Source organism: Acomys minous (assembly GCF_964271855.1).
Source record: "Acomys minous genome assembly, chromosome: 8".
Taxonomy (NCBI): domain Eukaryota; kingdom Metazoa; phylum Chordata; class Mammalia; order Rodentia; family Muridae; genus Acomys; species Acomys minous.
Window position 1 is genome coordinate 30151204 of NC_140489.1, and position 23498 is coordinate 30174701.

Genomic DNA, 23498 nt, shown 5'->3' on the forward strand with positions numbered 1-23498 from the left:
AACTGCTAACTATTAAAGTTATAAAGTGGCCTTTTCAACATTTAAAACTGAGAAAGTTGAATCAACAGTTCACTAGAGTGGACAAGGTCTAAGAACTGGTGTGTCAGTCCATTTGGGTGGTTTGTGTGCAGGGTCCCTGACATGGCTGCAGGCAGTGGCTGCTTAGTGACTCAAGTCTTATGAAGCCACTGCCTTTTGGCTTAAGTGACAAGAGTTCTGTCATTTCTTCCTGTCACTGTTTTGGGCTTCTTTGCAGCAGACTTTTCCCAGACTAACCACTGCTGTGCATTTGTCAATGCCAATCACTGACCCAGCCTGGTTCAAGGGCTACGGGAATGGTGCTCTACCTCTCAGTACAAAGAGAATAAAGGGATTCCCATCAACTTTGAGCGCCACAGTACCTCACTCAACATACTACATTTAAAGTGAAATAAAGAGAAAGTAAAACAGAATTAGGAGCTTTCTCATGTGTCCTGCCTTATTCACAAGTGCTTTTCAGACTCTATATCCACACTACTCGTCTTTAGAGCACCATTACTACTGTTAATAAAGTCTCTTAGGTCCCTTCCGTAGTTATTTAAGTTTTGATTTATCCCCAACTCTCAAGTGTGCATGTCATTGCTGTGGGCCAAGACATAAATATTTCTTCCTTTCAAAGACCTAGAATACATTAAACTGTGTCTTATTGGTTTCCCTTCTAAATTTTCAGAGGTTCTATGTTCTTCTTCTTTCAGACATTGGAAGTCTGGTGTGTGCCATCTTAGCTCTGTAAGGAACCTAAGCTGTCTGTCTGTCTGTCTGTCTCTTTTCTTTTTTGGGAACAGGGTCTCACTAATTAGCTTTGGCTATTTTGGAGCTCACTGTGTAGATAAGCTGTCTTGGCACTCAGATCTGCCTGTCTCTGCCTCGTAAGTGCTGAGATTAAAGGTGTGTACCATGTCTGCACTGGCTGTTGTTTTGTTTGGCTTTGTTATTAAGAAAATGAACATTTTTCATGTAAAAATCCCAAGTGTTTAAGTTTATTTAAAAATAGCTCAGTAAAGTAGAAACTGGTTTAGTCTTTTACTTTGTAGCTACATCATGTATGTTTCATTTCCTACATTCCATGCCAATTTAGTGCTGGAGGAGCCTTAAATTCTAAATTTACCAATTAAACCCAAGAGGAAGATCTTTGAGAAACATTTCTTTTTTACTGTAGTCTAATGAACAGTCTTAGCTGTTTCTTTGATATAATGCCATCCTGTCTGCTTTGGAATGGTTCCTCTCAGGACTGCTCGACAATTACATTCTGGTATTTATTTGGGGGTTGAGATGGATTACTTCCCTTGTCCGTTTTGTATCTTTGTTACTTGTATCTTCCTTTCAATAATGAATTCCTTCATTGGTAGAGTGCATGCATCCCTGGGCGTGTAGGGGAGTGAAATCTGATATCAGAAACTGTCTTTTGTATAATGTATTACTTGACTAATGGCCTCGTCTCATTTGAAGTTGGAAGTGTCCTGTGAGGAGTGTTGCCCCCTTGTTCTTTGGCCCATCAGTCAGATGCGATGTTATTCTGGTTCCCAGCTGTTTTGTGCCATTCCTCCTCTCCAGTCTGCTACCCAAAAAGACTTGTTGTTTAAAGATCTGTAATGGTGATAGATAATATATAAATATAGTTAATGATCTCTAAAGTACCCAGACACATGTGATGAGAACTCTGCTTGCTGCATGTGCTCCAGCCTTGTAGTTCCTCTTTCTGCAGTAATGAATTCTGCTGGTTTTTTGTTTTGTTTTATTTTGTTTGCTTTTTTCTGGGCATTTGTTTTTCATATTCTTGGAATCTTTAAGTTTTTAAAAAAGATTTATTTATTTATTACATATACAGTGTTCTGCCTGCATGTACACCTGCACACCAGAAGAAGGAACCAGATCTCATGATGGTTGTGAGCCACCGTGTGGTTGCTGGGAATTGAATTGAGGACCTCTGGAAGAGCAGACCGTGCTCTTAACCACTGAGCCATCTCTCCAGCCCCCATGGAAGCTTTAAATTTTTTTACACAATGCTTTTAGTTAACATGAAAACTAAATGTTTTTCATTCTTTTTTGTTTGTTTGTTTGTTTTTGTTTTTTAAGACAGGGTTTCTCTGTGTAGCCTTGGCTGTCCTGGACTCACTTTGTAGACCAGGCTGCCCTCGGACTCAAAGTGATCCTCCTGCCTCTGCCTCCCAAGTGCTAGGATTAAGGGCGTGCACCACCACCACCCGGCTATGTTTTTCTTCTTATATTTGAATACATACATGCTTGTATGTTGTTCATATCTGGGGCCTCTACTACCATCCTGTCTTCCCTCCCCTTTTCCATCCCTAAGTGACCCCATTGCACTTTCACGTGATTAAATTTAGGTTCTGCATATGAGAATCTTTCCTCTTTTTAAAATTGTTCTTAGTTTTTAAGACCTTTATTTCTTTTGAGTGTATCAAATTCCAATTGTCCCCTGTTGTGAATCTCTCCTCACAAGCATTACTTTGCTGGTGCTCTGGATCCTTTTGATTTTATGACAATCTCCTGTGAACATATTCTCAGGTTCATGTACAAACTCAGTATTTCTTGCCTAATTGTCGTCCTTTCCTGTTTCTGTTCTTTGGCTTTTTTCTTTTGTAACTGAGTTGATGAGGAGAGCTGTCCATAATGGTGACCTGTCTACTTCTGTGCCTCCTCTGTGTATGTCTATTTCTTTGTCCAGGGTGGTGTTAGCCCAATCCTATTGACCTTATTTTACTGATTATTTTTGTGAGGACTTCCAAACTGGGTATGTTCTTAGGTGGAACAGTTACAATGCTGTTTTGGTGCTAGAATGTGACTCTGGGCTTTACACTTGCTATGCTTCTGCTCTGCCACAGAGCTGCCCCTCAGCCCCTCAGAGTGTCTTCTTAATGAACCACAGCTTACCTTTTAATCATATTACTCATGCATTTAGTTCTTATTTTTCACTGATTGTATTAAGGATTACAAATATCCATAAGTAGGATTTTAGTTCTTGTCCTTCCAGTGTTCTGGTGTGTGTGTGTGTGTGTGTGTGTGTGTGTGTGTGTGTGTGTCTGTCTTGTCTTTTGCTTTTCAACAGAAAATATATAACTAACTAATTATTTTGCTTTTGCATGACTGGGTTTCTCTGTGTAACCCTGGCTGTCCTGAAACTCACTCTATATACCAGGGTGGCTTGGAATTCAAAGCCGCCTGGTCTAACTCCTGAGTTGTGGGGTTAAAGGTGTATACTACCACCCCATGCTTAAAAACATTTTTATTACATTTGTGTGCATGTGTGCGCATGGATGTATGTAGGTGGTGTGGGTCAGAGAACAACTCAAAGGAATTGGGTTTCTTCCATCCATAGTGTTGGTTCCAGGGATGGAGCTCAGGTGGTCAGGGTGGCAGTAAGGGTCTTTATCCACTGTTCTAGCTTGCTGGCCTATTTTCTCTTAATAAAGTAGTGCTTTTAAAATTGAGGATTTTATGATACTGATTTTATTACTTGACTTTATACAGGAAACCTGGACAAGCATGAAGAGCTAGAGAAACTGGTAGCAGGGTTCTTAGGCGTGGAAGCTGCTATGACCTATGGCATGGGATTTGCAACAAACTCAATGAACATTCCTGCTCTCGTTGGCAAAGTAAGATGGCGCCGTTTGTGGCAGTTCTCTTGTACTTACAATACGCTCTTCTGTTTTGATAAGCATTCCCAGGCAAGAGCTATTAGACTGTTTTGCATAGATACTCCATCATAGATTTTTGACAAGCATTATCTTGCAAAGCTGATAGCAGTTAGACTTTTCCCTTTAGAAGCTGTGGTCCTTCCTTCTTCCTGTACAGTTTTGAAGGGATTTTGATGAGAATAAACCACAAAAGACTCAAATTATGAAAGAAAAGTTTAATTCAGAAAATTAATTATTTTGCCTAAGTAGAAAAATATGAAAATACATTTCCCTTGATAGTTAGGTAAATCATACTAAAATATAACATACATATATATGTGAATATATCTACATCTTGGCATGTTCATCCTATGATACCACTTGTGAGGGTTAAAGAAAGATGGCCAGGTGCTTTCTAAATGTTGCTGCATAGCACTGTGGGCTGAGTTTGTTTTCTTCTTTGTTCCCTTGCTTGCTTGTTTGTTGTTTTTAAGGATTTATTTTTTTCATACAGTATTCTCCCTGAATGTGTGCTTGCAGGCCAGAAGAGGGCACCAGATATTATTATAGGTGGTTGTGAGCCATCATGTGGTTACTAGGAATAGAACTCAAGACCTTTGGAAGAAGAGCTAGGGCTCTTAACCTCTGAGCTATTTCTCCAGCCCCCATTTGTTTGTTTTTTATCTTAGCTTTTATGTTTAGAGATGACACATTGACAAAAGCAATGGATTACCTCAGACTTGAGTTTGCTTGTCTGCTGATTATATAATCCAGTTTATCTATGACTGTGAACATGTCACATAGTTTTTCTTTTCCTCAAAGTTTCCTTTATAGTGGATTAGTGTAAGTTTAATTCAGGTATAACTGTATGATTCTATAAGGAACAGATGGTACAAACAGTAAGCAAATAGCAATGTAAGAGGCTAACCCAAGTGTATTGATACCTTAACAATGTAACTACTTCACTTGTGCATTGAAGTAGAAGGCAGATTTTCTCAGATGAGATAAAACTAGTAAGTTTCCTAATACTAAGTGAACCTACTTGAAATATAAAGGTATGAACATTACAAGTAAAAAGACAAAGATAGCACAGTGGCATGCACCTGCCGTCCTCGCCACTTGAGAGCCTGAAGCAAGAAGACTTCTCAAACCCAGGGAATTGAGATCAACATAGAGATGAGGAGCCGCGACTGAGTCAGAAATAACTGGATGAAAAATGTCTGAGATTGCAAGTCAGTGGTAGATTGCTTGCTTAGCATGTACATATCCTTGGTTTGATCTCTAGCCTTCAAAGTGAGAAAAAAAAAAGATGAAGAAGATGTAGCATGCAAACTAATAAAAAATTTGAAGTTACTATATTGATGATAAAGACCAAGGAATATTGTGAAGATAAAGAATATGGGATAATGCAAAGAATTGATTAATCAAGATGTATTAGGGACCTGATAACAGGAAGCAGAACTGATGAAACTCAGAGGAGAGTAGAGAAAGCACTACAGTTAGTGTTCTAGAACAGAACTACTAGGGTACAGAACACTGAGAAAACAGTGTCAACCTCCTAGACACCTACCAAACACTTCCCAGCAGCAACAGAATATTATTTCCCAGGATACATTATAAACGCATACTTTCCTCCCTCACCCCAGCTCTCAAAATAACAACTCTAAGGCTTAAATATATTTACAAAGGCCAAGGCCAATGTAGCTAGGCATGTTCCCTGGCCTGCTCATAACTAATATCCTGTTTATTCTAGTCTAAGTTCTACCACGAGGCTGGTTACCTCTGTTCTGTTTCATACGTCCATCTTCAGAATCCTGGGCAAATCTTGTGCCTCTGACTATCTCCCAGAGTCCAATCCCCCCCCCCAACCTCCTTATTTCCTGCTTCAGCTAACAGGCCATCCCTTTTTATTAGGGTTTAAATAAATTTAATATATTTGGAAATATTAAAATTACTAAAGTAAGGTTTTTGGCCACAGTGAAGTTTAATCAGAAATTATTCACACAGATTTTGGAAGTTAAATAAGTGGGAAAAAAGGCAAAACAAAAAGTAGTCAATAAAATGTAACATCACAAATTACAGGATAAAGCTAAAGCAATATACAGTCAGACCTATATAACACTAAAAGTGGTTAGAGTTGATTGCATGTGCCTTCTCCCTGAGTTACACACTCAGTGTATAGTAAATGCTTATTTGGGGGAAGAGGGAGCTTTTCCAGCTTAAGAAATCATGCCGGTTGTGGTGGTGCATGCCAGTAGGCTTTGCTGAAGGAGGCCGAGGCAGAGAGTTCGAGGCCAGCCTGGGTTACACCTTTTGCTAGGCCTGGTGGTGCACACTTTTAATCCCAGCATTTGGGAGTCAGAGGCAGGTGCATCTCTGAGTCTGAGGCCAGCCTGATCTACAAATTGAGTCTAGGACAGCTAAGGCCGTTACACAGAAAAACCCTGTCTCAAAAAAAAAAAAAAATCATAGAGCTGGAACCAAGCACAGTGGCGTACAACTGTAATCCCAGCACTCAAGGAGGCAGAGGCAGAGGCAGGCAGATGAATCTCTGAGTTTGAGGCCAGTCTGGTCTACAAATCGAGTCCAGGACAGCCAAAGCTACAGACACACACACACACACACACACACACACACACACGCCTATCTCAAAAAGGTCAGAAATAAAACAAAAAAATCCAAATGTAACTAGATCCATCAGAATAAAAAGAGAGGAGGCCAAGTTACTAGTGGCAGGAGTAAAAGAAGGGACTCTGTACATCCTATGGACTTAAAGGATAAGAAGGATGTGTTAGAACACAGTGTGTTCAGCAGCTTGTATAGCATGGGAAAGTTCTTTGGAAGCTACAGCATGTATTTCCTTACATTGATTCTGCATTTTGGCAACATAAACCTGAAATTCTGACTCAGGGTTTTCTACTCTAGAAGATTAAATGACCTCACTTTGCATCTCCCTATATGCTTATAAATGCTAACAAATCATTGTTTAGAGTTAGACTTTTCCTGTACTAACATGAAAGGTACTACCTTAAAGATAAGTTTTCCTAATTATGGTATAGTATAGTTAAATTGTAGTGGCTATTACCTGATCTCTTAACGATGGTAATGCTTTGTGATGCTAAATCTCTTTGAGTTGGTAGATTGTTCAAGGATGATACACCACATATTCTAAAATCCAGGCCTTTGTGCTGAGTCTTTCTTGTGCCTGTGCTTGGATAAGAATGACTTTCTTCAGTAAACTGAGTATGAGTATGATAATAGTTCTCTTTCATATGTTATATGCCTTAAAATTCCTTAACATACTGCCTAAGGGGTATACTCCTAGATGTTACCTCCTAGTATTTCACATTAATTCTATTTTTGAACCAATGATGTAATAGAAATTGACAGTAGGTTATAAGAAAAAGCCAGACTGATACTTAAAAATGTTGACTAGAGAATCTGAAAACACAGCTTTGCAGATTTTGCCTGAAAAATAAATTATCTGGAAAGAGAAGGAAATTGAATTATGTCTGTTGAGAGAATGTTTTTAAAGTACACTAGAGCCAGGCCTGCTAAGTACAGACTAATGACTCTGAGATCCTACCCGTCTTCTCCAAGAGTTTTTGTTTTGTTTTGGGTTTTTTATGTTGTTGTTGGTGGTGGTTTTTGTTGTTGTTGGTGGTGTTTGTTTTGGTTTTTTTCGAGACAGGGTTTCTCTTTGTAGCCTTGGCTGTCCTTGACTTGTTTTGTAGACCAGGCTGGCCTTGAGCTCGCAGCAATCCACCTGCCTCTGCCTCCCACGAGCTGGGATTAAAGGTGTGCACCATCACTGTCCAACATAAATTTTTGTTTATTTGTTTTTGTTTTTCAAGACAGGGTCTCTCTGTGTACCCTTGCCTAACCTGGACTTTCTTTGTATGCCAGGCTGGCCTCGAACTCACAGTGATCCACCTGCCTCTTCCTCCCAAGTGCTGGGATCAAAGGTGTGTGCCACCACACCTGGCCTATAAAGAATATTTTTTAAATTAAACTTTCATACACTAATTTTAGTGTGGATTTGCATAGCCAATGACAGTTAAGCTTTGGTGTTCTTCGATTTTTCTCATTCCTTCTATATTTATTTATTGGAGTTTTGTGGAAGAAGGGTTTCTTCTCTATTTTATATGAGTATGGACTCATGAGTATCTCATTATTTGTTTAATTATCCAATATTAGTACCTCTTTTCTTTTAAATTTATTATTGGGATTTGTTTTATTTGTGTTTCTCAAAACCAGGACAGCTCTGGCAGTCCTGGGATTCACTTTGTAGACTAGGCTGGCCTCAAACTCAGAGATCCACCTGCCTCTGCCACACAAGACCTCTGTTAAAGGCCTGTGCCACCCATATCCAGCAGTGAGTACCTGTTTTTGTTACTTAACTTGTTTTTGTTTTGGCCATTGGGGTATTTTGAGATGATTTTCATATGGAAATTTACTTCTTTATTTATTCATTCATTCCTTCATTTATTTATCTATTGTACGAGGCTACAACCCTTGTACATGCTAGGCAAATGCTCTCTACCACTGAGCTTCATACCCTCAGCCCCTGCTGGGGCCAATTTTGAAAGATTAAAAACCTGTTTCTGTGTTTGTTTTATCAGGTCAAGGGGTCCCATGAGAGATGGGAGAGGAAGAGGCTGGGAGAGTAAAGCACGAGCAGCATCGGGCTTTGCACTGCTTAACGGATGTGCTAAAGTGTGTTCAGAGAGCCTAAGAGGCTAAACCACATTCTGCATGCTATGTGGTTTGGGGTTTATAAGTAGGCCCTTTCTTGAACTCAAGACATGTTAATGTGAGAGGAAAAGCGCCTTTTCTACAGCTGCCCTTGCTCACAAAAGAACACATCAGAATCCTCTCAAGTCAAAGCTAAGAGAACCTTGTAGGCTATAAGTAAGTGAGAGCCTGTTGTTCCATATCTGGATATTAACTTGACAGGGTGAAGAGACTATTGTGTATAGGCTAGGACTCTGCATCTGCTTCTAACCCATCTTTGAAAAACAGTTGTCACCAATATTTGTTAGCATTTTACCTTCCTGTGCTTGTGATTTTGCAGGGTTGCCTGATTCTGAGTGATGAGCTGAACCATGCATCACTGGTTCTAGGAGCCAGACTGTCAGGAGCAACCATTCGAATCTTCAAACACAACAGTGAGTTAGTTCCAGGCTTTGCCATTGGCTGCAATGTTTGATACTCTTTGGGAACAGTGGTGGTGGTGATTACATAAGTTACATTAATAATAGAAAGTACAGTGCAGCTGAAGTAGAAGATTTAAAATGTTCTTCTGGTCCAATCTCCTAAAAAGATGCTCTTTTTAATGAAGTAAAAGGAAAATGTGTAACATTAAAATCAAAGAAAGAAAAATGGGCTGGAGAGATGGCTCAGCAGTTCAGAGCACTGGCTACTCTTTTAGAGGTTCAGTGCCAGCACCCACATGGCAGCCTACAACTGTTTGTAACTCCACACAGACAGATGCAGTCAAAACACCAATACACATAAAATGAAAAGATAAATAACCATGTAAAAAAAAAAAAAGCAGAGTGTGGTGGCATGTGCTTGTGATGCTAGCACTTGGTAGGCTGGAGCTGGAGGGTTTTTAATTTGAGGTCATCCTGAGCATGTGCGTAGATACCTCTATCTATCTATGAATAAGTAGAATATATGGGAAGGGGCTCCTTTTTGCAATTTATACTGTCTACCTTTGATTTGACTTTCAAGTTTTCCATCTCATTTCCTCGTTTACAAATCTCTGTTCTAGTACATTTACTGGGCTGGGCGTGGTGCTGCAGGCTTTAATCCCAGCACTCGGGAGGCAGAGGTAGGTGGATCTCTGTGAGTTCGAGGCCAAAGAGCTTGCTACACAAGCTGGATAGCATGAGTCTCCCCAGCACTCCAATCACACACATGCACACATGCACACACACACACACACACACACACTTTAAAGAAGTTTGGCACTGGAAAGATGGCTCAGTGGTTAAAGAGTGTGCACAACTTTGCAGAGGACCTGAGTTATTCCCAATACCCACTTAAGGCAGCTCACAACTGTGTGTGACTCTAGATCTAGGGCATCTGCACCCTCTTCTGACCTCTACAGATACTTGCACTCATATGCAGAAACATACAATAAAAAATCTTCACTTTTTAAAAAAGGCACAACAGACAGGGTTCACAGAGATGGCTCACTCTGTAAGGTATCTGCCACAGAAATGTGAAAACCTGACCCAGATCCCCAGCACTCTTACACAGAGATGGCTGTGACAGCTCGTGCCTCTGATTCAGCACTGGGAGATGGAGGCGGGAAGACCTTTGGGGCTAGTCAGCCTAGCTGAATTAGTGAGGAGAGACCATATCTCAAAAAGTAAGGTGGAGTATGATTGAGGAAGAAACATGACATCAACCTCTGGCCTCTGCAGATATGTTTGTGTACATGTATGTATACACACAAACATACATGTAGCACATACATATATTCATAGATGTATAATAAAAGTACAATAGACAAATGTTGAGGTACAGGAACGTACAGAGATGGTAGGAAGAAAGGGAATGGTGTCTTCATGTAAAACTTGATCCCTAAGTGGAAATATCTTTGTGCACTGTTAAGTAATACTTTATAAGGAAAATTATAGTTTTCATAATTTAAAACATACGTAGGGAGAAAACTCATCCAGCTGTGTGTTTAATACTTTCTCTTGCCAAAATGTGTGTGTAGATGAAACTGTAGAATAATATACACCAACTGTTAGGTCTGTACCTCTGGAGGGGGGGATTGGACGTCAATAACGTCCTTCTTTTTTGCTTTATCTTAGGCAAAATGATCTACAATGAGACTGTTGAAATGGTTGTTAATATTGATTTATAATTTTAATATAATCAGCCATTACTCTTTAACCAGCTTTATACCTAAATAACTACACAGAGAGACTAGGATCTATGTAATTAGCCTATAGCATAGTGCTGTGTAATAATTACTTTATTCTAAACCTCCAAGCTAGTATTGTTTCCTCCCATTCAGATTTCCCACATTAGACTTGCTCTTTGCTCGTATCCTAGGTTTGTTGCTGCTGCTGTTTCCTGGTCCTCTCCACTGGCCCCATCCTGTCCTTCCTGCTCTTTCTCCTCCCCTCAGTGGACCAGGATGTCTCTGTTATTGTTCAGCATTGGCTAGTTGGCTTTTATTGACAATACAGAGAACATGGACTGTTTACACAAACTGGAGACAGAGAGATAGATAAAATAGACATCACAATGCCATGACCAATTGAAACCAGACAGTGGGATGGAGAAGTCAGCATTTGAATGAACAGGGTAAACTATACACAGTCCGCAAGAACATTATGCCAACATGAGACAGACAGTGTTTTCTTGTATGTCATTGAGACCTTTTCATTGTTGTGAAACTTAACCATACACAGTATGAACCTCTTGTCCATGCGTGTGACTCTTTCTCATCCTTTAATGTTAGTCGGCTCCTTTGTTTGGATCTTAAATCCTTTCTAATTTTTTTTTTTAACTAGAACCAGCACGACACTCACATATTTGCACAATTGTCTGATTCCTGTACAGCAGCTCTGGAGTGCCTAGTGAATGAAAAAGGGTACATGTTTTTAATACCTTTCCCAATTGTATTATACATATAATAAGCATGTACTCACTGCTTATACTCACTGGCCAGTGGCCTGTTATATATCATTTTAAATCTTTCTGAATCTAATGACACAGTATTTTGGATTTTTCTTTTTACTGTGTAGAGTGATTTTTTTTTAATGCCGCTATTGTATTTTATATACTTCTTTAAGCTGGGTCCCATTTTTAAGATGGTATATTTTTATTGATATTAGGAGCTTTTTGTATTATCTTTTGGATTTTCAAGATAGGGTTTCTCTGTGTAGCCCTGGCTGTCCTAGAACTCAGTCTGTAGACCAGGCCAGCCTCAAACTCAGAGATCCACTTGGCTTTCATTTCAGATTCATTATTGGATTATAAATCCAATATTGCTGAAAACAAAATTTATATTATTATGGGTCCTTTTATGTTACCATTTTTATTTAAATGTCTTGCTATTTTGACTCATCAAAATACCATTGAAGACGGGCAGTGGTAACACATAGTGATTCATGCCCTTAATTATAGCAGAGGCAAGTGGATGCCTGTGAGTTTGAGGCCAGCCTGGTCTACAGAGTGAGTCCAGGACAGCCAGGGCTACACAGAGAAACCCTTTCTCCAAAAAAAGAAGAAGAAAAGTCTTTGATTTTTAGATTGTACTTAATGCTGTCTTCATTAAAGAAAGGGCCCTGTTCTATCACATTTTTCCTTTGGGAGTTTTGTAGCATATTTAAATTTTTAATTTACATGGAATTTATGCAGTATATGATAAAAGATTGAAATGTTTTTGTAAGCAAGTTATCTGCCCAAGCATTCTTGCTAAAGTTTGTAGACTTTTGTTTGTTTGTTTGTTTAACTGTAGTTGCCTGCTTAATTTTTAAGATGGGGCTTGATTATGTATGTAGCCTTGGCTACCCTGGAACTCACCATACAGCCTAGGCTGTCTTTGAATTCATAATGATTCTTCTGTTTTAATCCTAATGCTGGGATTGCAGTCATATACTGTCACATTCAGCTTTCTTTTTCCTGTTTGTTATCTTCCTTTTGTCTTAAAATGTTGAGTCCCATGTTTACTTTATATCTCCTTTTTATATATAAACATAGGAATGACAACATTGAGTATAGACGTCTTTATTTCCTGCTCTCCACAGCTAAGCAGAGGTTCTGGGTCAGGCAGGATTACTGTTGAGTGCTGCCTTTTGTCAGGCAGTATGATTGTGGTGCTGCAAATAATAAAAGTATAACACACTTGGGACTTTTTTTTTAAAGGATTTCTTTTTTTACATATATATTTATATTATTACATATATACAATAAACTACCAATAGCAAGAACCACAAAACAATCAGGAATTAGTCGTGACCTTTTGAATATTTTTTTATTACATTGTTTACCTTTCTTATCAAAGTCTGATTTTTTTGTTTGTTTGATATATTGTTTCTCCAGACAGAGTTTCTCTGTGTAACAAGCCCTGGCTGTCCTGGACTCATTTTGTAGGCCAGGCTTGCCTCGAACTCACAGAGATCTACCTGCCCCTGCCTTCCGAGTACTGAGACTAAAGGTGTGTGCCATCACACCGGCTTCAAAGTCTGATTAATAAACAGGACAAAGTTGGCCAGTTTGATCTCCTCTTTCAATGATAAACAATAAAGAACACAGAATCAAAGGTTTTCTGTCTAGCCTTAGCTGTCTTGGACTCACTTTGTAGAACAGACTGACCTTGAACTCACACAGATCTCCCTGCCTCTGCCTCCCAAGTGCTGGGATTACAGGTGTGAGCCACTGTGCCTGGCTCATGCTTGGTCTTTATACAGTTATTTCTGAATGAATCACTTAGAAATGCAGTTTAATTTAAAAAAGAAAGAAAAGCCAACTCAATAGCAGAGAATTTAACATAAAACAGTAGGCATTTTTTGCCTAACAACTGAAGCAGTCATTTACCAGTCATTTAATCTTATTGATAGCTTTGAACATTTGTCTCATTTAGATGTCAAGTAAGGTGGGAATAATTCACTTATCTTTTCTGCTCAACTCTAATTATGTTTGTGTCCTTTGCTGTCTGAGGCATTATTGAATAAGACATGTATATTTACATTTTTCTAATACTGTTAGGAAAAAGATGATTTAGGACTGAATTCTTTCTTTGTTCCATAGACATGCAAAGCTTGGAGAAGCTTTTGAAAGATGCCATTGTTTATGGTCAGCCTCGGACAAGAAGGCCCTGGAAGAAAATCCTAATCCTTGTGGAAGGCATATATAGGTAAGTAATCTCTCTACTGCCTCAACTATGGCCTAAGCCTACAAAGTTATGAAGGGCTGGCAGACCAGCCCCCTCTGGAAACTAAGGAAACAGGGTTTGTAATTTGTTAAAAATACTTGGAGTCAGAGGCTGCACTGAGCACAAAGCCTCCAGGTCCTTAGTGAGGTCATTTTCTACTGTTTATGAAAAGCTTACACATAAAGAGCCCACTTTATTAAATGCAAATTACAAAGCTGGAGGCTGAGACAGGTGAGCCATCTATTTGAGGCCCACCCTCAGTTCAATCTCCAGTCTCACACAAAACAAATTAACATCAAAATAAATAAAACAAGTTACTTTTTATTTTTTAAGACATGGCCTCATGTATCCCACACTGACCTTGAACTCCTGATTCTCTGCCTCGGGTGCTGAGATTTACAGGCACATTCCCTCACTTCAGGCCATATTTTTAAACTCAGATATGTTTTCCTTTTGTTAATATGGACAGCCTGTCTTAGTTAGGTTTTTATTGCTGTGATAAAGGCCACGACCAAAAACAATCTGGACAGAAAATAGTTTATTTGGCTTGCATATCCTCTGCCATAGTCTATTGGGGGAAGCCCTGGGCAGGAACTCAAGGCATGTATAATGAATGCAAAGCCTAATGTTGCTTGTAACTTCAGATTTAGAAGAACTTGTGGCCTGGGGATATGGCTAGGTGGTAGAGTGTTTCCCCCGCATATGCAAGGCCCCAGAAAACAAACCATCTGCTGTAACTTTAATTCTTCCTGTTGTGAAATAAAGCCAGTTATAATGTCAACCTCTCCTGTTCCAGTCAAGTCAGTATACCACATAGCTTCATTTAAAACCAGAAGTGGAATTTTCAGACTTGTTGAAAAGCAATAACCTCAAAACATTAAAAATAAAGTACCCAATGGCTAATTTTGAGAGTTTAAAACCGTGTGTGTGTGTGTGTGTGTGTGTGTGTGTGTGTGTGTGTGTGTTTTACACCCTGTTTTGACAGCATGGAGGGGTCTATTGTTCGCCTTCCTGAGGTGATTGCTCTCAAGAAGAAGTACAAGGCGTACTTGTATCTGGACGAGGCGCACAGCATCGGGGCCCTGGGCCCTTCAGGACGAGGCGTGGTAGACTACTTTGGCTTGGATCCTGAGGATGTAGATGTTATGATGGGAACATTCACAAAGAGCTTCGGTGCTTCCGGAGGATACATTGGAGGCAAGAAGGTAAAACAGGCCTCTAGAGTGGCCAGTTAGAGATTGAGAAAGGCTGCCTAGTAGATGGGGTCTTGAACTGGGATATGGCAATCTTGAATGTTCTTGTGGCTCATGTTCTAGTGCTGGTGGACCCCCTACCTCAGATGCTCTCACTGAGCTAAAGACTGTTCTGTTCATTGTTTGTTGTTTGCTCATTGTAGTTCTTTCTCAACTACATTCTGGTCTGAGATACAGAATACTCTTTTGTAAAAGAGCACACAGTGGTGCTTCCTGTTTGCCACAGTCTTCTGTTCAGGGTTTGAGTTATGCTCACACTTTCAAAGGATTGTCACAGCAGCCAGCGGGAATGGAAGATCGTAATGCACGAAAAACAAGAGGTGTTGTTAGCTCTAAGACACTGCAAAGCGTCTACTTTTTAGCTTTATGTATGGCCTCTAAGGCAGTTAAGAATACACGCAAAATCATGGACACTGCATTTGAATGTGTCTGGGCTTTGTAATCTCTTGAGAAAATTATTTTTAACTTTTTAGTTTCCTTATCAGTAAATAAGTATGGCTGGTTTGTAATGTGCTGGTCTTAAAATGATGTGAGCTTATGCTACAACACAGATACATTTTGCAGACATGTGAGCTGAAGTGAATCACAAAAGGTCATGTTGTGTGATGGTTTTTTAAAGAACAGATATGGAAACAGAATAGAGATTTAGAAGTTGCCAGGGGTTAAGGAGATGGGGAAATGGAAAGTAACTGCTAATGAGTACCATGTTTTCTTATAGGATTATGAAAATGTTCTAAAATTAAATAATAGTAAGGTTCTGACTATGCCAAAATCCATTGAATTATATGCTTTACAAAGGTGACTATGATGGAATGTGGCTTATATTTTATATTACTTAAAAATCTTGAGCCAGGCCTATACCTCAGTAGTAAAGAACTGGCCCAGCATGTGTGCTGCCCTTGATTTGACTCTCAGTGTCACAGAAAAGAAAAACTTGCTGTAACATCATTGAGAAATGCATGCAGGCTCAAAAATGCTCTTGATTTCTTCTTAAAACTAAACAATTGGAGCATTAAAGAGTAGCCATTCTCAATGTATACAGTGTGGCTGTTGTCGTTAGCTAGTGCTTTCCATGCTCTAATGGAAAGCCCAGGGCTACCACAGTGTCTGGCAAGAGAGACAGAACTATATTTGCCTCTACTGCCAGCAGACATGTTCAGCATTAACTCACAACAGTAACAAAAGCTAACGCATTTTATTTTATTGTCGGGGCTGGGGGGCAGATGTTTGAGTTTGGGGGGGTTTGTTGTTGTGTTGTTCTGTTTTCTGTTTTTCTCTGTTTGTTTGTTTTTTGTTTTTCCAGACAGGATTTCTCTGTGTAACAACCCCTGGATATCCTAGACTCACTTTTTGTAGACCAGGCTGGCCTTGAACTCGTATCAATCTCCCTCTGCCTCCCGAGTGCTGGGATTAAAGGTGTGCACCACCATGCCTGGCCAAGCTACCACATTTTATTATTAATTTTTTTGGGTTTTTTTTTGTTTTGTTTTGTTTTTTTTGAGACAGGGTCTCTCTGTAGCCTTGGCTGTCCTGGACTCACTTTGTAGACTAGGCTGGCCTCGAACTCACAATGATCCGCCCGCCTCTGCCTCCCGAGTGCTGGGATTAAAGGCATGCGCCACCACGCCCGGCTTATTAATTTTTTTTAAAGTTAACATAAAATTAGTTAAAGAAACCTGAAATTTTGTAAGACAACTACCATAACTCATAGAATAGGAGAGAAAGAGATGTAGTTTAATTGATTTTCTTTAGTTGTTGCTTGTTCATAGATTCATGCTAAGAGAAACTAAACTTTTTTTTAAGGGACCAAGAAGCTGCTAGCAGTTTGGTCTCCGTCAGCAATATAGCACAGCTCCAGGATCTCAGGATGTTTTACTACCCCAAGTGATAAGTAGAATACTCTGGAAGGATATATAGTACTAAATGACAAAACTAATAAGCAGGAAGCAAGAAGTCTGTACACTCATTGAGAATAGCAAGTTTTCCGGCAAGGCATGCTTTGTTTTAAGGGCATGTGGTATCAGCTAGTTTTCCTGCTTGCACCTCCCTGAGGAACTTCACTCAGTTCAAACCTCCTTTTCTTCTTGTAAGAATTTCACAAAGCCTTCTTGTGAAGGGCACCTACATCCAGAATTTCCAGAGAGAAATAGAATTTTGTAGTGCAGTTTTCTTTAGTGGGTTATGGGGGGCACATAAATTCTGACTACTACTTTGCATTTGCCAGTGTTGGGCAGCCAGGCAGACAGATCAAACCCTGGGAATTCTGATGAGTGAGCTGGATCCAGCAGTTATGGACCAGTTCTACATGAAAGATAGTGTTACTGTAAAGGACGCCACGTGAAAGAGAGAGGAATCTGTGACCTGATAGCAGGCTCTGTCCCTCCTTGATGCCATGCTGTTCAATCCTTACAGGTATTTGGTGGATAGATGCAAATATTAGACTAGTCAAATCACCCCAGAAGCAGTTTTCCTAAGCTAGCTCTGAAACAAACTTCAGTTAGACTTTCTGTCCTGACGTGATCAGGAAGTTATGGAAGTCTCTAAGTCAGGAAAATGTGACCACCTTGTTTGTTTGTTAGAGTTCTTGCTGTATAGCCAAGAATGACTTTGACCTCTTGAGCCTCCTACACCCCCCACCCCCATCCCCCACCCCACCTCCACATTACAGGATTAGGAGCCTTCACACTTGGCCTGTCAGAGTTGTAAATATCACACAATGTTTTCTTTGCTCCAGAAAGTTTAAGGCCAAAATGCTACCTTTGATCATTACAATTTCAATTTTATTGGTTTTGCTTAGAACCACAGAAAAGTTTCTAAAAAGTGAAGAAACAGCACAAAATGAAAAGTCATGGAGAAGGTGGTGGCTGCTTTCTAGATGTTGACAATGAGGCAGTTACAGAGAGGAGCATTGTTCCGGGTTCCAGAGACTATGCCAGCACATCCATCAGTGCACGGAGATGAATATGTTACATCAGTGTTCTCTGTGTTTAGGTGTCTGTGCCACCCTTGCTGTGAATTGTGTGCATAGAAAAGCCATTTGCCCTACGAAACGCTTTGTTTTTGTCTTTGTCATTGGTGCGATGTCAACAATATGAGCTAGCCTTGAGTCTCAGCTTAGCACCTGTTCCAGCCTGTGGAAAGGAAGAGTCCAGAACTACCTGGAAGGAAGTGCTTGCATAACTGTATGCATGGAAACTGCCTCTCAGTATCTGCCTGTGCTTCCACAGGAGCTGATAAACTACCTACGCACACATTCTCACAGTGCTGTGTACGCCACGTCGATGTCACCACCTGTGATGGAGCAGATCATCACCTCCATGAAGTGCATCATGGGGCAGGATGGCACTAGTCTTGGTAAGTCTTTTTCAGGAAGCACTTTCCAACTTAGTAAAAACTTAGCAGCCAACTGTGCTCTTTTGGTGTAGATTTTTTCCCTAAATGAGGAGCCAAGCTTCCAGCATGGCATCACTGTGAGGCTTTGCTGACCAAAAACACTTTTCAGTGTGTTAGGTGCACTCACTGTCTGTCTGTCTGTCTGTCCGTCCGTCCACCTATCTATCTAGAGACAGGGTTTCTCGGTTGCCCTGGCTGTCCTGGAACTCTTTGTGTAGACCCAGATGGCCTTGAGCTCATAGCCTCTGTTTCCAAAGTGCTGGGATTAAAAGTGTGTGCCACCATGCCTGAGTTACACATGATGAGACTCTCCTTGTTGTCCTACTATGCTTAAGTTTAGGACATTTGCTGTCAGAGTGTTGTTGTTAGATAAGGTTTCTCTGTGTACCCTTGGCTGTCCTGGACTCACTTTGTAGACCAGGCTGGCCTCAAACTCAGAGATCTATTTGCCTCTGCCTCCCCAGTGCTGGGACTAACCATCAGGGTCTCTCTTAATCCCATCTTGTTATGTGGACATGTAATTCAGTACATGGTGATGTGTATCATCAATAGCATGTTTCCAGAGTAAATGCCTTTGATTTAAAATTTTCATAAAGTTTCTAGTTAATGAACAGTATATAATGAAGTTCATCTTAAATCTATTTTTGTCATTGGTGGGATATGCATCCAGAAGAGATGCAGGTACTTAAACATAATTAAAAATAAAAGTTGCTGCCTTGTTTACTTCCTGGTATCACCAGGGGGCAGTGTTGACCAGTCACTATGAAATGAGGGTAATTGAGTCTGTTTTTGTGGCTTTTACTTTTAAAAGTCTTTGTGGGGGTGGAACACTGTGACACAAGGCTGTAATCTTAGCACTTGGGAAGTGGAGACAGGAAGATTAATTATTCAAGATCATCCTTAGCTATCTTGAGGCCAGCCTGGGCTACTGGAGATCCTAGCTCATAAAAACAAGTAAGAAGATAAAAAGGTTTTCTATTAGCAGTATGATATGAACTTAATTACTTGCTCTCTTGCTGCTTCTGAGGCATTGTGGCTATAGCAGATTTAATGTCCTCAGCCTTGGGCTCTCCACTCTGTAGTACATGGCACTATAGGTGGGCTGCAGCCTGTATTGGAAACAGTTAAGTTGGATGTCTGTTTTGAGTTAGACCTCTCTGAAACCCAAACTGACTTTATATTTGTTCCCATCTGTCAAAGCTCCTTGTTACCTCATGGAAAGACTTTTAGAAATAGTATTGGCAGCTTCGGTTTTATGAATTTGCCTATGCAGGAAGAAAGTACTAGTGTTGCACACAGAATTGGAGCTATGTGAATCACCTCCTGTTAACAATAGCACAGATGGGGGCTGGAGAGATGGCTCAGCAGTTAAGAGGACTGTGTGTTCTTCCAGAGGTCTTGAGTTCAGTTCCCAGGAACCACATGGTGGCTCACAACCATCTATACCGTGATCTGATGCCCTCTTTTAGCCTGCAGGTATACATGCAGATAGAGCACTCATACATAAAATAAACAAAATATATTTTAAAACCCCAATAACACAGATTTATTGCTTCTCTTTCTGATGTGGCTTTACTGAAGAGAGTGTGTTTGCATATGAGGTGCACATGCATGCAGAGACAGATAGTACAGTGACCTTACTAGTTTGTTACACAGATTTAGTTTGGTGCATAGATCTAGATTAGGAAAAGGTATGCACCATCAATGTTCATATTGGTAATTTCTTTTTCTTCCTCCTCTTTTTCTTTTTTCTTTTCTTTCTTTCTTTCTTTCTTTTTTTTTTTTTGTTGTTGTTTTGTTTTGTTTTGTTTTGAGACAGGGTTTCTCTCTGTAGCCTTGGCTGTCCTGGACTCACTTTGTAGACCAGGTTGGCCTCGCACTCAATCTGTCTGCCTCTGCCTCCCTAGTACACCACCACGCCCGGCCCATATTGGTAATTTCTTAGAGCCTAGATTACATGATGAATTTCTTGTGAACAAACAACTTATATGTACTCATTGAAGTTATCTGATGTAAATGAAATATGGCAGTTAGGGACAGTGTTGGATTAGCACTGCTTTTCCAGGTTTCTCTTCTCTAGCCACCACCAAAGCTTAGTTGTGTGACAGCTTTCTTATGCTCACAAATTCTGTGGGTTAGGAGTTCAGTCAGCACAACAGGGATAGTTGTCTTTACTCCACAGACATGTGGTCAGATAACATGATTGCACTGCTACGACTCAGATGGGGGGCACTGGAATCATCTGTCAGTTTCTTCACTGACTATTGGAAGGCTTGATACACTTGCTGTAGTAGCTTGAAAATCTTAAGCGAGTTAGCTCACAGAACCCACTGTCATGAGCATTCCTTGCACATCACCGACATTGTTAGCTCCGCATGAATCTGAGGAGGAGGCTATGGAGAGCATATTTCATATTTCAGCCCTTCCTCAGGGGATTTGGCACCTGTCTGCTGAAGTTGTTTAAATGAATTGTGCTGCCAGGTGGAGGTGGCACATACCTTTAATCCCAGAACTCAGGAGGTAGCGACAAGCAGATCTCTGTGAGTTCCAGGACAGCCAGGGTTATAGAGAGAAACCCTGTCTTGTAAAACAACAAAAACAAAAAATGTGTTGTGCCATATTATTACACTATTCAGTGTGCCCTATGGCATGTACAAATGCCCATGAAGACAGCGGGGGAGCCCCAGTGTAAAGCCAGTCCTTATAACATTCAAATGCCGTGTGAAGGCCTATTGACCTTGGTGCATGCACAAGTGGGAGGCGTGTAAATTGTATGGTGTCATTGGAAAGTCTATGCCGTGTTCTCAGTTTTGCAGGACGTAAAGCAAGTAGACAGGTAGGTGGGCATTTCATAGTGTTTAAATGGTTAGCAGGGTAGCGGGTTTGCAATGAGCCACGGTTACAATATATAAGTTTTTTTATTTTCAATAATGTCACGTAGGTTCTGCTACATGAAATTTTACATTCTATTACACTTGTGGGAATAGAATATTCCAACATAAATCAGTCATGTTGTATATTTCTTAGTACAATTCGCTATCAACTTTGTATCACACTGAGAATTTCTGTTGAGTATGAGGTTCGCCTTCACTTGCTTTCACTTTTACAGTGGTCCAGAGTGTTTGAGCAACCTTTTTGTTTATTCTGTTTATGGATGTGTAGGTAATTAGCTACCTTGAGGTGTCACTAGAACTGTGGAGTGATCTGTGCAGGTCTCCACTGTGTGCCTGCAAGTTTAGCTTGCTTACCTTTCAGTGAGCTTGGCAAACATCTTCAGAGGCTTCAAAATTCTTTCCCCAGTGAAGCACACTAGCAAATGCCAGTGATCCCAGTTCTTGGAAGGCTAAGGCAGGAGGATTGCTGCAAGTTTGAAGCCAGCCTGATCAACCTAGTGAGTTCAAGCCAACCTGAGCCATGGAGTGAAGCTGTTCAAAAATTATTTCCCCAGGACTTCAGTGTACTCTCCTACTGCTGTTTCTATGCTTAGTAAAAAAAATCAACAGTCTACCACAGTGGCTTTAATCCCAGCACTGGGGAGGCAGAAGAAGCAGGTGGATCTCTGAGTTTGAGGCCAGACTGGTCTACAGAGGGAGTTCCAGGACAGCCAGGGCTGCACAGAGAAACTCTGTCTCAAAAAACCAAAGACAAGAAAAAAGAGAGAGTTTACCATAAATTTATGAACAAGTTTTGACATTGATGTTTTGTTTCTAAATTTATGAAGATAAATAGCCAAAAGAAGAATTAGAATTAGTAATACCATGCAAATTGGTAGTGATTCAAGGAGGAAACATGTTCTAGAAGGCCTTTCCCAGACGCCACTGAGGATTGATGGAGCAAAACAGAGACGTTTAACATTGGAGCTTACAACCAGAAAAGCCCGTTTCAGAACAAAACCCCCAGCACTGCTTCCTGGGAGTAGGTAGCTGGGGAGAACTGTCTACTTTTATTTCTATAAGGCTGCATGTTACTATATGAATCTATTGCTTTCTTAGTAGATCTTCAGAATAATTCATTAAGCATAATAAAATGCCTAAAATAAGATTCAAAGTGAGATACTCTGTGGCTGCTGTTAGGAGAATTCTGCTTAGGAAAGCTGCAGACAGCCAGGGAGCTGCATTTCTGCCCATCTTTACAACACTCCTGTATCCTTCCTTCTGGCTGGCCCTTCCCATATCCCCTTAGGTTTGCTAGTGGTCCTCTTGCAGTGGCGATATCAAGTCAGAACAAGCCTATGAGTAGAAAAGTGAGACCTAGATTGTCCTTCAGGCACCACTGCCCATATTCTAAGAATTTTTTTATGAATCAAAATTAAATATCCATAAAAAATCAACTAAGACATTCTTTTAAGATCACAGAACTGACGCCTGGTGTGGTGGCACATGCCTTTTAATCCCAGCACTCGGGAGGCAGAGGCGGGTGGATCTCTGTGAGTTCGAAGCCAGCCTGGTCTACATAGAGTCCAGGACAGCCAAGGCTACACAGAGAAACCCTGTCTCGAAAAGCAAAGAAAAAGAAAAAAGAAGGAAAGAAAGAAAAATCCCAGAACTGCACTTGGATGTTAGTGCTTTCTGTACAGTTGTTGTTTGTGTGGTTGGATGTTACCAGCGTGGCCTGATCAAAGACAAAACTCGATACATAGATTTTAACAGGTAGCTTTTAAGGTGATTACAGAAGCCACTTTCCATGTGGAAAACTTTACTGTTTGCACTTAGTTTCTAAAGACCCTATGTAAATTCTGTTACTGGTGTAGGAGAACTTGGGTAGCTTGAAGTTTAGTTACACTTAGGTTTGGCATGTTTCAATTAACCCAGTAGTCAACTTGCTAATGCTGTGTTAAATGATCCAGGGAACTGTCAGCAGCTAATTAAGGAGAAGGAGACACTAAGCACCGGTATGATCTTGTAGACAGCTGCTGCTGCTGCTCAGGACCCTCAGCTGATTGATCAGCCCCCAGCACTGCCTTCCAAGCCGGGGAGTGTTTGCCTTCTGCTTTTTCCTTTATTATTGTGTTTTAGTGGCGTTTGTTTAGAAACTCCTCCACATCAGTGGGGGAGAGGAGGTAATGAGCATGGTACAGTGATTAGAAAAGAAGGCAAAAGGGAGAGTGCACTTCCCAGTGGGCAGTTTCATCCTTGCACATTTGAGCAGTTATTCCAGTGCTGAGCTGTAGGCCAGGACCCCGGGCCTGTGACTTAGTGCCTAGAGCCCTACTGTCAAGAAGTGTTTGTGTCAGCATTTATCAGGCACCTGCTGGAGTCAAATGAAGACTGTCAT

General features: G+C 40.5%; 1 protein-coding gene across 1 annotated transcript in view; it reads left to right on the plus strand.

The window, feature by feature from the left end:
• The window catches only part of SPTLC2 (serine palmitoyltransferase long chain base subunit 2), an 88256-nt gene that overhangs the window by 34235 nt on the left and 30523 nt on the right, over nucleotides 1-23498 (plus strand). The window contains exons 5-9 of the mRNA XM_084793199.1: nucleotides 3529-3653; nucleotides 8749-8842; nucleotides 13455-13560; nucleotides 14564-14783; nucleotides 18059-18185. Of these exons, the coding sequence (XP_084649325.1) occupies nucleotides 3529-3653; nucleotides 8749-8842; nucleotides 13455-13560; nucleotides 14564-14783; nucleotides 18059-18185 (672 nt within the window). The remainder of the gene's footprint in view (nucleotides 1-3528; nucleotides 3654-8748; nucleotides 8843-13454; nucleotides 13561-14563; nucleotides 14784-18058; nucleotides 18186-23498) is intronic.